The following is a 13,444-nucleotide window of genomic DNA, read 5'->3' as shown; positions in this document are numbered from 1 at the left end:
ATATCCAACCGAGACCACCCCCACTGCAACTTGAGACCATTGCTCCTTGTTCTGTCATCTGCCACCACTGAGAACAGCCGAGCTTCATCCTCTTTGGAACCCCCCCCTCTTCAGGTAGTTGAAGCCTGCTTTCAAATCCCCCCTCACTCTTCCCTTCTGCAGACTAAACAAGCCCAGTTCCCTCAGCCTCTCCTCGTAAGACATGTGCCCTAGTCCCCAATCATTTTTGTTGCCCTCCCCTGGACTTTCTCCAATTTGTCCACATCCTTTCTGTAGTGGGGGGCCCAAAACTGGACGCAATACTCCAGATGTGGCCTCACCACTGCAGAATAGAGGGGAAAAATCACTTCCCTTGATCTGCTGGCAGTGCTCCTACTAATGCAGCCCAATATGCCGTTAGCCTTTTTGGCAACAAGGGCACACTGCTAACTCATAGCCAGCTTCTCTATCCACTGTAATCCCCAGGTCCTTTTCTGCAGAAAAATGCATGAGTTATGAGGAGAGGCTGAGGGAGCTGGGATTGTTTAGCCTGCAGAAGAGAAGAATGAGGGGGGATTTGATAGCTGCTTTCAACTACCTGAAAGGGGGTTCCAAAGAGGATGGCTCTAGACTGTTCTCAATGGTAGCAGATGACAGAACGAGGAGTAATGGTCTCAAGTTGCAGTGGGGGAGGTTTAGATTGGATATTAGGAAAAACTTTTTCACTAAGAGGGTGGTGAAACACTGGAATGCGTTACCTAGGGAGGTGGTAGAATCTCCTTCCTTAGAGGTTTTTAAGGTCAGGCTTGACAAAGCCCTGGCTGGGATGATTTAACTGGGAATTGGTCCTGATTCGAGCAGGGGGTTGGACTACATGACCTTCTGGGGTCCCTTCCAACCCTGATATTCTATGATTCTATGAGAACTGCTGCTTAGCCAGTTGGTCCCCAGGCTGTAGTGGTACATGGGATTCTTCCGTCCTCAGTGCAGGACTCTGCACTTGTCCTTGTTGAACCTCATCAGATTTATTTTGGCCCAATCCTCCAATTTGTCGTCTTCACTCTGGACCCTATCCCAGCCCTCCAGCATATCTACCTCTCCCCCCATCTTAGTGTAATCTTCAGACTTGCTGAGGGTACAATCTATCCCATCATCCAGATCATTAATAGAGATGTTGAACAAAACCGGCCCCAGGACCGACCCCTGGGGTACTCCACTTGCTGAATGAAAAATGATAAAAATGATGGACCAATGTGATGTGCTAAATGCCATTTTGATCACTTTGCTGGACTTTGCTGGTCTCCTCCTCTCATCTCTTTTGCCCGTATAGATTGTAAACTCTTGCATACTTAAGTGCCTACAACTCTTGAGTGCTATTGAACAGTAGTGGATGAGAGAATGCCTCCCATCATTCAATGGCACTCACTTTCTCTGACTTAAGGAGCAAATAGAGAGTAAGATGTTTAAGTGCTGACAGAATGGATGTGTCTGGTCCCTGTTGCCTGTAAGAATGGTAACCAAATGCAGGGCCTCAGAAATGGAGCGTAAAGAGCTATGAATAACGGGAATGTCCTTAGGACTCCATCAAGGGTGCAAGATTATGAGAGGGATTGTGTGTGTAAGTGTAACTCTGATAAATCTGAATTGTGGTAGTGAAGACCCGATCATGTAAGGATGTGACTAAGCATTTTCAGAATCGCACTCTATATGCTTCAATAAGTAACTATTTTTTTCTGAAGCTGATGAAAGGCATTTTTTTCTCCTTCTCCAAATTAATGTTACTTCCAGGCTGAAGGCTATGTGATTGGCAGCTGTATCAAACATATTCCAATTGCAGGACGAGATATAACATACTTCATTCAGCAACTGCTGAGAGAGCGAGAAGTAGGAATTCCTCCTGAGCAATCCTTGGAAACCGCTAAAGCAGTGAAGGTAAAATGAGAATTCATGAATGGCAGAGTTATACCACAATATACATTTATATTAAAATCATATTAAAAATAACTCCCTTCTTAATGATACTCTTTTTCTAAATGAGACTATAAATGTTGATATTTAAATACCTAAAATATAACATAATATTAATATACCAATGTCCGTCTAGAACCATCTTTTCCCCTGAGAGTAACTATTGTAATACTTAACTGGAAACTCTCCTGGTGCTATCTGTAAAATGAAAAGCCATAATTGCTTATCGTTTTTTGATTCACACAATGCACAGTCAACCTGTAGAACTCGTTGCCAGGGGATGTTGTGAAGACCAACACTATAACTATAAATTATTTAGTTTCATGGAGGATAGGTCCACCAGTGGCTATTAGTCAAGATGGTCAGGGATGCAACCCCATGCTCTGACTGCCCCTAAGCCTGTGAAGATGGGACTGGACGACAGGGAATGGATCACTCAATAATTGCCCTCTGACGAATCTGGCGTTGGCCTCAGTCTGAAGTCAAGATACTAATCCAATATGGCGTTTCTTATGTCCTTATGACTTCTTCTGCATAGGTAGCTGTCTTTTTTTTCCTGCAGTACAAATCTGTTATACCTGATCCACTGAAGGATGTTCATCTATGAAATACATTATACATTTAGTACTCCTTTTTCATTACCATAGAATTTGAGGGAAAAATGGAATCAAAACCAACTTGCTCCCAGTGATGCATAGAAATGATTTGTAGAAGCAAAGTTTATTATTTAATTGTACATAGTGTCAGCTGAACTTTTTTTTTTTTTTTGGTACTCTACTATGGAGCTACTTACCAGCTTCCAACTCTTCCCAAGAGCCTGGACCTTTTTTTAAAAGGCCCCTTATTTGTATTATATGTAATTGGGTTCAAACAGCTCCATATTGTAAGTACATACCATCATTTTCCTACTATTTTGGGGAAGATTTCTACAACTGTGTGTATTTAATTTTTCAGGAGCGCTTTAGTTATGTCTGCCCTGATTTAGTAAAAGAATTTAACAAGTATGACACAGATGGTACAAAATGGATTAAACAGTATACCGGAATCAATGCAATCTCAAAGAAAGAATTCACCATTGATGTTGGCTATGAGAGATTCCTGGGGCCGGAGATCTTCTTTCATCCTGAGGTAAATTGGTGTGAATTATAATGGTCTTCAGATTTTTTCAATTCAAGCTGTAGAACAGCAGTTTAAAATTGGTACACTAAAATCTAAATGCATTTGAAAGATGTGAAAACTTGCCTCTCTGTTTATATTTTAAAGTAGATAAATGCTGCTGTAAAAAGCGAGTGAGTTTTACTTCTTGCTATTGGGTAACCTTTCAGTATACAAATTAAAGCACTTGAGCAGACACAAACAGTACAACCCTAGAATGTTTTAAAGAATTGTATTGCTAATATGGGTTATTGGTCCTCTCTTCTTCTTCTTCTTCTTCTTCTCCTCCTCCTCCTCCTCCTCCTCCTCTTCCCCCCCTACTCCCCCCCCCCCCCCGTGGTCGTGCATGGTTCTGTCCAGTCATTTAAAATACCAATTTTAATTTAATTAAAAATTTTCCCCCTCACTTCCGATTCTGTGCCACTAGTCCTGTTTTCAGGGTCATTTTAGAAAAGCGGATAGGAATAACTCTATTTCTTCCTCAGTTCGTTCGTTCTTCTTTCTCTTTCTTTCTGTTGTCATGGCCACTTCCTCATTCTGAGTTAAACTGTGTGCTTCAGTACCGAGCATCTGAGAAGGGTGGGAGGTCTTTGAACTGTTGCAAAAGAATCGTTAAAGTTACAAAAGCAGTACAAGAGAACAATTGGCAAAATGGGGGAAAAAAATCTAATCACTTTTTTCTTTTTAAGTGATTAAGTGGCCATTATAATTAAGATTATTATTAAGTGGCCATTAAAATACTCAGGTTTCTGTTTCCAGTATTAGTTAATGGTTGCACATGTAGTGCAATAAGGTGGCTTGCTTCATTTATTTTCTCCCCTCTTCTGTTTGGTATAAACTGTGCAGCATTTGACTTGACCGTTTTCCATTTGTGAATGTGCGGGAGAGGGGGAAGGGGGGGAAAACCCTCAGAACATCCTTCCTATTACTCCTGCATGTACTAACACTGTTTTTTCAATTAAGGACGTGTCTGGGATTAATCTTGAATTTTCCTTTCTCTCTTTCTATTACATGTTGATCTCAAGTACTCCGACTCCCTACTACTAATGAGCTTTCTTCTCTTTCAAGTTTAATTGTGTTCTTACTTTTCTCACTTTCCTGGGATCCCCTGGGTAACCTGTGTACGCATAGTAGGTCAAGAAAAAGGGTTTTGCTTCTAAAACGCAGAAAAGAATTACTGCTGTTTCAAATTGCACTTTGATTCTTTTTCGAATTAAAAGTACAAGATTGTTTGAAGTATGTTGGTTTAAAATCTTGATGTTAGCTACCTAATGACTGCTGTTTTTTATATCCAATTTGACTTCTGATTTTAGTTTGCTAATCCTGACTTCACACAACCCATTTCAGAAGTAGTAGATGAAGTTATTCAGAATTGTCCGATTGATGTTAGACGTCCTCTGTATAAGGTCAGTAACAGTGAAGCTATTTTAAAATAGTTTTGTTTCAGTGGGGTCCAAACATGTATGTCCTTTACTAGATATAGATGTCATCTTTTTATACAGTTGGTGGTAGATTTTTGATTAAAAGCAAACTGCACTGTCATTGGGTCTAACATACAGAAGAGCACTCAGAGTGAAGAAATTTTCACTAACCCTTTAATTTTAACCAGAATTGCAATTTGAACATTTTAATCTATTTTAATGTTTCGGGACCGTAGTACTGTTTAAAAAAAGGAAAAGGGTTAAAAATGAGGAAAAATTTTGAGGGAAAGAAAAGATGATGGTAGGGATCAAAGGGAATTTTAAACCTTTTTGTAAACAATTTACTTTTCTTAAGAGTAACAGCCCAAATTATGTGTGGTACTTTATCTAACGTTTTAAAATTTAAATAATTTAGAACATTCTGTGTAATAACTTTAAAATGCCATGTCAAATTGGTGACCATAGGTTGAATATCCATGTCCAGGGCTGAATAAATATTGAGGAGCTAACTTTTAGAAGTGACTAGTAATTCTTGATGCCTCAATATTGGGTGCCCACATTGAAACCCTGAAGAGGTCTGATATTCAGTCATGCCAAGTATCCAAGTTCTGAAAAATCAATCCCCGGTAACGTCTCTCCTATAGAGTACCCAAAAATGGAGGCCCCTGAAATCACTAATCAGTCAAAAATTTAGGTCTGAGTCCTTGTAAACAGGAAGCACCCTTAATATAATTATAATAATCAGCATCTGTCTTCACTCTTACGTCAAAGACTAATATCTAACTTTTGATGGTCTTAAAATTACTTAATGACCTATTTCTAATGTATATGCATATTCATTATAGAATATTGTCCTCTCTGGAGGTTCGACCATGTTCAGGGACTTTGGTCGCCGTTTACAACGAGATTTGAAAAGAACTGTTGATGCCCGACTGAAACTCAGTGAGGAACTGAGTGGTGGCAGACTGAAGGTTTGTTTCCTTAGCCAATACATTAAACTAACGTTCATGACTCATGTATATCTCTTTTATTATGCTTTTTTTTACTGAAAATTCTAGGTCTTAAGTAACAAGAAATTACTGCAATGACACTCTTCTGTTTGTATTGTCATTTTGAACTAAAGTTGATTCTTCTTTTATATAAAGATTTTCTAGATTATTTTAACAAGGATTAATATACTGTAATGGGCTCCTGAGAATAATCTCAACACAAGTATTGTGTAATAGAGCGCTATGGTGCTGCTTCCCTTGCTTCACAGCTGGGCTGCCCATCCCTTGCTGCACTCATGAGCTGTAGAAATCTCTGAGTATGTCTACACTGCAATTAGACACCCGCGGCTGGCCGATGCCAGCTGACTTGGGCTTCTGGGGCTCGGGCTAACGGGAGGCTGTTTAACTGCAGAGTAGATGTTAGGACTTGGGCTGCAGACCAAGATCTGGGACCCTCCCATCTTGCAGGTCCTATGTCCCCATGGCACTGTTGCTTTTAATGTCCTAGTGCATCCATTCAATCACGGCTGCCTCAGCACCGATACAGGACTCCATCCCAGACCACCTACCTAGGCCCTTTGTTCTCCCCAACAGTAAATCAATTACTGAAAAATCAAAACACATCAGACTTCCTTATTGCATCACCTTAAATAACACTATTAGTAGTTGCAAACAATAACCTTTCAAAATGATGAAACTTATCTGCAGTGATTGCTTGAAACACTCGCAGAACCACAGCACCTCGCTTCCCTCCAATAAATCTTTCCCTCACACACATCTTATTTCTTCAGGTTACCTACCACACTCGCTAAATTTCAGTCAACTTCATGCACTCACACCCAACACACACGACACACCCAAATATACCCATCATTATCAAACTACATCATACACACTGTTGCCTGCAACACCAATACTCCAGACAGTCAGGAAACATCCATTTCTAACCACTCTAAGTTTGGTGTTACAATTTCTGTTTTGTGTGAATGTAGAGAGGAAGATGTTGCTTTGTAGGTGATCCAATTTAGAAAAAGAAAGCTATGGTTGTAGATTGCGAAGTGATGACACACGTCTGAGATAGGAATTTCATGGTTTTTATTGTGTTTATGTAGGTGGAATCACCACATGAAATTTTAAAAATTAACTTTTTAAAAATAGTTTTTATTTGGGAGAATAGTAGGTGTGTGGTAGTTGTGTAAATATAGCGTAGTGCAAATATACATGCTGTGTTTAAGAAATGATTTAATTATGAGCACTAAACTTAGATCTGTAAAGAAAAACGTACACACTCTTGAGTGTTACTAGTAATAGCAAGTTTTAATTGTATTCATTTTGTTTTCCTTTGTAGCCCAAACCTATTGATGTACAAGTCATTACTCATCATATGCAAAGATATGCAGTTTGGTTTGGAGGATCAATGCTGGCTTCCACAGTAAGTTGGTTATAAAACTTAACATGGTTCAGTCATTCTAGGTACACTTTGGAATCCTATTCTGTCCTTGATGCACATTCATAACTCCTATTGATGTGTTTGGGGAGGCGCATATAAACACCTTTGAGTCCAATGAAGACTTTAGAGATTTAAAGGAGCAAATGACAACCAAGTGTCATGAAATGTATCTGTTTATAATAGTTACACGATTCTGAATGAGTATTCTTATCGAATACTATATTTGGCTTTATGGCCAAATGTGAGGTCTGTTGTATGGATTTGTTTAGCAGTAATTCAGAACGAAGTACAGAGTTTCCAAATTCAATAAACCTTTGTTTTCCCAGTTATTATTGAGATTTACGTATAGTTGAAATGCAAGCAGAGCATCTGACTTTTTGTTTTCCTCTTTTCCAGCCCGAGTTCTACCAAGTATGCCACACCAAAAAAGATTATGAAGAGATTGGTCCTAGCATCTGTCGTCACAACCCAGTGTTTGGAGTCATGTCTTAAAACTGACCTCAGAGGGGTCAGGGCTAGGGAAGGGGGGGAAAGAGGGTCTTTCTGATTACTTGTTTGTCTGGATGGCGGCTATTGAAGATAACAAACATGACTTGACAATAAGAAAAAGCCCAAACACAATTAAACAGGAATATTTTAATAAGTGTCTCAATATGCGGATATAGTGGAAAGCCAAAATAATTAAGTGTTTTTCTTTAGATTGAATATTTGAACCTGTGCGTAACAAAACAAAGAAGTGGGTTTTAGTTCTTTCTGTGCCCTGATATTTTGTATATTAAGGAATTATCCAAGATTTGATGGGATTTGACGGTGTGTAGATAGTCAGCTCTCTAATGCTTCAATTGTACTCTTACATGTGTACAACGCAAGAACTTGTTTATATTTCATACTTTTTATACTTTGAGGAAAAATATCAATTAAAGAAAAACTGTAATATTTGAGGAAAAAATACCAGTGACCACCTTAATGGTAAATTTAAAAAAATATATATATAGGGCACATGAAACTTACTCATGTGACTCTAGTTATTGCAAATTATGACCAGTCTAAGCCCTCGGTTCCAACTTTGCAAGTGCTTTTGGAACGAAGAAGCTAGTATCTTGGGTTAACCGATGCCTGCTAGTGCTTTCTGATTACTCGGTGCATTTTCATTCTATTTCTTGCTTAAAAAAACAAAAGTAAAGACAAGACTGTTGGACCAGTATTGCAGTTCCGTAGTGTCATTTCTAATTAAAAAACAAATAATCTGATTATCAGAAGTGGTATATTTTTAAAGCCTAACACCATTCCAATAAAGGCACACCATTTCTTTTTATATTTGTGTGAGGCTTTGTTGATCACATTGCACGAAGTCTTCATACACTCCTCAGTTGGTTTGCAAGATAGAGATCGCTATGTGCATTGCTCAAACTAAAGTGAAATTTTTAGAACTGAAATTTGTATGGCATCATCTAAATTAATCAGTCTATACATCTCAGTATTTGGTTTTATTCATCTCCATAGCTTATTACTAAATTTTTTTTTTTCATTTTAGTTCCTGTGGTGGTTTGCAGGGGACAGCATTGCCTTTTTTTCAATTTTCATAGCTTATGTGCAAAAGTAAAGTGAAGCGCAAGTTTTTTTTATAGTTTCTAGAAAGAAGTTGGATGTATTTAATGTGATCATCTGCAATTGCTGTTAATGTTTGAACACAGAAAATACAGGGAAATCTTTCTAAAGAATGTGCAGCCGGAGATTTTCTGCTGGACTCACAAACTTAGTTAAACCAGTTTACACAGAAGACCACAAGAGGGAGATATTTTACTTGAGTTTTCCCCCCAACTGAAATGAAAAATGGAGACACTAGAAATCAAGGGTAGAGGAAAGAGATGAACGTTTAGATGTGATATCTTTCAGTCACTTGAAAGAGAAGAGAGAGTATGACAAATGAGACCATTCTTTCCAGAAAACGAGGATAAATATGGAAAGGCATTTTTACAACTATTACTAAGACATTTTTTGTGCAGAAGCTAAAAATAAACAGAACCTTGAAGCAAAATAAGAAACTGTTAAACAATCATGATATAAATTTATCTTTATCTTTTTAAATAAAACTCTAGGTGCGATTCCTATTCTCTCCTGACAACTGCTATAATTTCATTGTGCTTTGTTTGTTGGTTAATATCAGTGCAAAAACATTGCACTTGGCTTCTAAGGTAGACTTAGTGGCTGGAGCATAGTACTTGGAGATGGAAGTTTGAGTTCTATTCCAAGCTCTTACATTAACTCAGTGTTTGTCCTTGGGAAAGTCTCTTAACTACTCTGTCAATCTATAAAATTATGGATTATACATCTCATGTATATTATAAGGATTAATGTTCTGCAGCACTTTCAAGAAGTAAAGTGCCCTATGAGTAGGCTTTACCAAATTCATAGCCGTGAAAAATGCGTCATGGACGGTGAAATCTGGTCTCTCCCCATGAAATGTGGTCTTTTGTGTGCTCTTACCCTATACTATACAGACTTCATGGGGGGAGACCAGCATTTCTCTAACTGTGGGTCCTGACCCAAAAGGGAGTTGAAAGGTTATTTTGCGGGAGGGGTCACAGTTTTAAGGTCAGGCTTGACAAAGCCCTGGCTGGGATGATTTAATTGGGGATTGGCCCTGCTTTGAGCAGGGGGTTGGACTAGATGACCTCCTGAGGTCTCTTCCAACCCTGATATTCTATGATTCCATGATATTGCCACTTCTGTGCTGCCTTCAGAGCTGGGCAGCCAGATGGCTGTGGCTGTTGGCCAGGCGCCCAGCTCTGAAGGCAGCGCCCTGTCAGCAGCAATGCAGAAGTGAGAGTAGCAATACCATACCATGCCACCCTTACTTCTGCATTGCTGCTGGTGGTGGCTCTGCCTTCAAAGCTGGGCTCCTGGCCAGCAGCTGCTGCTCTCCAGCTGCCCATCTCTGATGACAGGGCCGTCGCCAGCAGCAGCACAGAAGTAAGGGTAGCAATACCGCAACCCCCTCTACAATAACCTTGTGACCCCAAACTCATTTTGGGTCAGGACCCTTACAATTACAAAACAATGAAATTTCAGATTTAAATATCTGAAATCAGGAAATTTACAATTTTAAAATCCTACGACCATGAAATTGACCATAATGGACTGTGAATTCATAAATAGATAAATTCATGGAGGATAGGTCCATCAATGGCTATTAGCCAGGATGGGCAGGGATAGTGTCCCTAGTCTCTGCCAGAAGCTGGAATTGGGTGATAGGGGGATGGACAACTTGATGATTACCTCTTCTGTTCATTCCCTCTGGGGCATCTGGCATTGGCCACTGTTGGAAGACCAGATACTGGGCTAGATGGACCTTTGGTCTGACCCAGTGTGGCCGTTCTTATGTGAATTTTGGTAGGGCCCTACATATGAGTGCCAAGTGTTCTAGAATTGCATTCTCTACTGCAGCAGCAGGGAAATAGCAAGTTGCACACTTCAGTCAGTCTAGTCTTGAAGGTAAAGCTGTATGTACAGCTATAGTTGTGCTGTTGTCTGGCGGAAAAGTGAAGTTCAGTTGTGCCTGTAGCTTTTGAGGCTTTATTTTACTGTATTTTGCAAACAAGGATGATACTTTACCTGAAACCCATCCAGCCAATAACAGAATACTGTTAAGATGGATATGCTGCCTGAATTGGGTTCAGGAAATAAACTACTGTTGCTTAAATTAATATCTATTTCTTAACACCTCTGCATTGAAAAATAGCAGAAATCCCTCCCCCTGAGAAAAGGAAGAGGCTAACAAGTGGTGTAATGTAGGGGGCCCAACCTGCAGCCTGTACATGACACACCAGAGCAGCATTTCATAAGGTCTGCAACCTGTTTCAACACACTATATTAACAGCCAATTCATTAGTGTTTTGGTGTCAATGTTTGCATCATTTTGGTTTACACAAGAGGGTAAATAGAAACAACCTATGTACAGTATTGTCTGTCTAAATACATACGAAACAAACTGAACTTAAAATATAAATCAGTACAGGTGACTTCAAATTTTATGAAAATATGTAGAATTTGCTTTGCCCACACAAGCTCATTCTTAGGTTTATGTGGCCCTCCTGTGTGATAAGGTTGGGCACCATTGGTCTAATGTGTTCATCAACAAGTGCCTTACGCATCGGCTAATACCCAGTGTAGTAAAGTGTGTGTGAGAAATCTGAAATTGCTTTTAAGGTAGGAAATGTAGTGCCAAACACACATTAAATAAAAACTCCATTTTTTGATGGTCTCCCCTACACCACTGTATTAATCACACAGTTGATTTAGGGTATGTAGATAGAAGACCCTTGGTGCAACCATGGCTGGCCTGAGTCAGCTGATTCAGGTTCATGGGGCTCTGGCTGTGGGGCTGTAAAATTGCAGTATTGATGCTCAGACACGGTGCCATCGGATTTTTATTGCAGGTACCCAGACTTCCAGGACAAGCAGGTGCATGAAAGATGGACCCAGATGATTTAAGTGTATTTAACTTAGTGTCCCTATCCATTGTTATCTAGCCATCCCCCCCTCATGTACGTTTAATTGGGTCCTGTGTGGTGTTTAAAGGGCTCACACCATATAACCAACAACTTGGGGTTGATCCTCCTCAGCCTAACCCCTAGGCCTCAGCTCACTTCTAAATCCCCTTGCATGCCCCCTCAACGAGGTGACTGAGGGAACCAATGGGGACCTTAGTCTGTGAAGACTTTAGGACTCCGCTTCTCTTCATGGTCAAAAGGTTCTCCAGCCATAGTCCAGGTCTCATTTATTGCTGGGAGTTGGCCTTTTTAACCTACTTCTACATTGGATGTCGGCCACATGGTGCAGCAGACTGAACATTCCTCTATTCCTGCATGCAATATGTTCCTATTCTTACTCCTTTCAACCTGAGCTGTTCTATGGTGCTGTGAGGAAGGCAAAAACCTTCTGGCAGCTGGTCCGTGTGGCCCAATGTGAAACAATTATTTCCTAGTCCTCAAAACAGGCTATTGGGCAGACCTACAGCATCCTGGACACATCAACATTCCCACCTGTGGGGGAGGAGGAAGCAGCAAGATAGCCCTTGGTCTCGGCTTTAAATTGATAGGGGGAGGAGAGGAAAGGGCTTCTTAATCCTTCCCTGGCTGGCCAATGGGAAGCAGAGGAAACAAATGCACTCTGAGCCAGGAGAGGCCTCTTCACCAGCTTGTCTTAGCATGACCTGTGTCCGCCCTACTGTGGTCCATCCCCCTGTTGGTCTGATCCAACTTTCCCTGCTGAGATGGGGAGGAGCATTTGAATACCAGCAAGAGAGCTGGAGCAGATGAGAATGCAAGTGCAGGAAGAAAAGTCAAAATGGTACTGCAGTTCTTCAGGTGTCTGGGATATGACTCTCCCCGCCATCCTATCAATAGGCTAATGAGCATGCTGGCAGTGTCAACTGGGTGCACCTGCAGAACATACTTTCTTCTTCAAGTAGTGTCCCTATGGGTGCTCCACTTCAGGTGTGTCTAGCAATATCTTGGAGATTTTTGGTAGCAGTGTCCCATTGAGCCTGGGCATGTGCTCTCCCTCCCTCCTGGTCTGGCTCGAGGCTATTTAGCACTACAAGGGCAAATCCTTCTCTACTGCCTTTGGCCTCTGACTGAACTGAGCAGTTGTCCCTTCTTTATCTGTGTCATTAGCATAAGTAGTGTTTGTTTTGTTACCTTTGTTCTCCCTAAAAGTACTCAGGCTAGTATTTTATTTTAGGTTTCAGAGTAGCAGCCGTGTTAATCTTTATCTGGAAAAAGAAAAGGAGGAGTTGTGGCACCTTAGAGAAAAATAAATTTATTTGAGCATAAGCTACAGCTCACTTCGTCGGATGCATGCAGTGGAAAATACAGTGGGGAGATTTTATATACACAGAGAACATGAAACAGTGGGTGTTACCATACACACTGTAACGAGAGTGATCAGGTAAGGTGAGCTATTACCAGAAGGAGAGAGGAAAAAACCTTTTGTAGTGATAATCAAGGTGGGCCATTTCCAGCAGTTGACAAGAACGTGTGAGGAACAGTGGGGAGGGGGGGAATAAACATGGGGAAATAGTTTTACTTTGTGTAATGACACATCCACTCCCAGTCTTTATTCAAGCCTAATGTAATGGTGTCCAGTTTGCAAATTAATTCCAATTCAGCAGTCTCTTGTTGGAGTCTGTTTTCGAAGTTTTTTTTGTTGAAGAATTGCAACTTTTAGGTCTGTAATAGAGTGACCAGAGAGATTGAAGTGTTCTCCGACTGGTTTTTGAATGTTATAATTCCTGACGTCTCATTTGTGTCCATTTATTCTTTTACATAGAGACTGTCCAGTTTGGCCAGTGTACATGGCAGAGGGGCATTGCTGGCACATGATGGCACGTATCGCATTGGTGAATGTGCAGGTGAACGAGCCTCTGATAGTGTGGCTGATGTTATTAGGCCCTGTGATGGTGTCCCCTGAATAGATAT

General features: G+C 40.4%; 1 protein-coding gene across 3 annotated transcripts in view; it reads left to right on the top strand.

Moving 5' to 3' along the window:
• ACTR3 (actin related protein 3) overlaps window positions 1–10,665 on the top strand; it is a 54,344-nt gene extending 43,679 nt beyond the window's left edge. For all 3 annotated transcript variants that reach the window (XM_073305261.1, XM_073305260.1, XM_073305262.1), the window contains 6 exons: window positions 1,768–1,911; window positions 2,902–3,075; window positions 4,416–4,508; window positions 5,369–5,494; window positions 6,861–6,944; window positions 7,359–10,665. In XM_073305261.1, coding sequence (XP_073161362.1) covers window positions 1,768–1,911; window positions 2,902–3,075; window positions 4,416–4,508; window positions 5,369–5,494; window positions 6,861–6,944; window positions 7,359–7,454 — 717 coding nt within the window. In that variant the 3' untranslated portion in view covers window positions 7,455–10,665. The remainder of the gene's footprint in view (window positions 1–1,767; window positions 1,912–2,901; window positions 3,076–4,415; window positions 4,509–5,368; window positions 5,495–6,860; window positions 6,945–7,358) is intronic.
• The last annotated feature ends 2,779 nt before the right edge of the window (window positions 10,666–13,444 follow it).

Source organism: Lepidochelys kempii, chromosome 11, assembly GCF_965140265.1.
Source record: "Lepidochelys kempii isolate rLepKem1 chromosome 11, rLepKem1.hap2, whole genome shotgun sequence".
Lineage (NCBI taxonomy): Eukaryota > Metazoa > Chordata > Testudines > Cheloniidae > Lepidochelys > Lepidochelys kempii.
The sequence above is the reverse complement of the archived record's forward strand: the minus strand, read 5'-3'. Positions and strand labels throughout refer to the sequence as shown.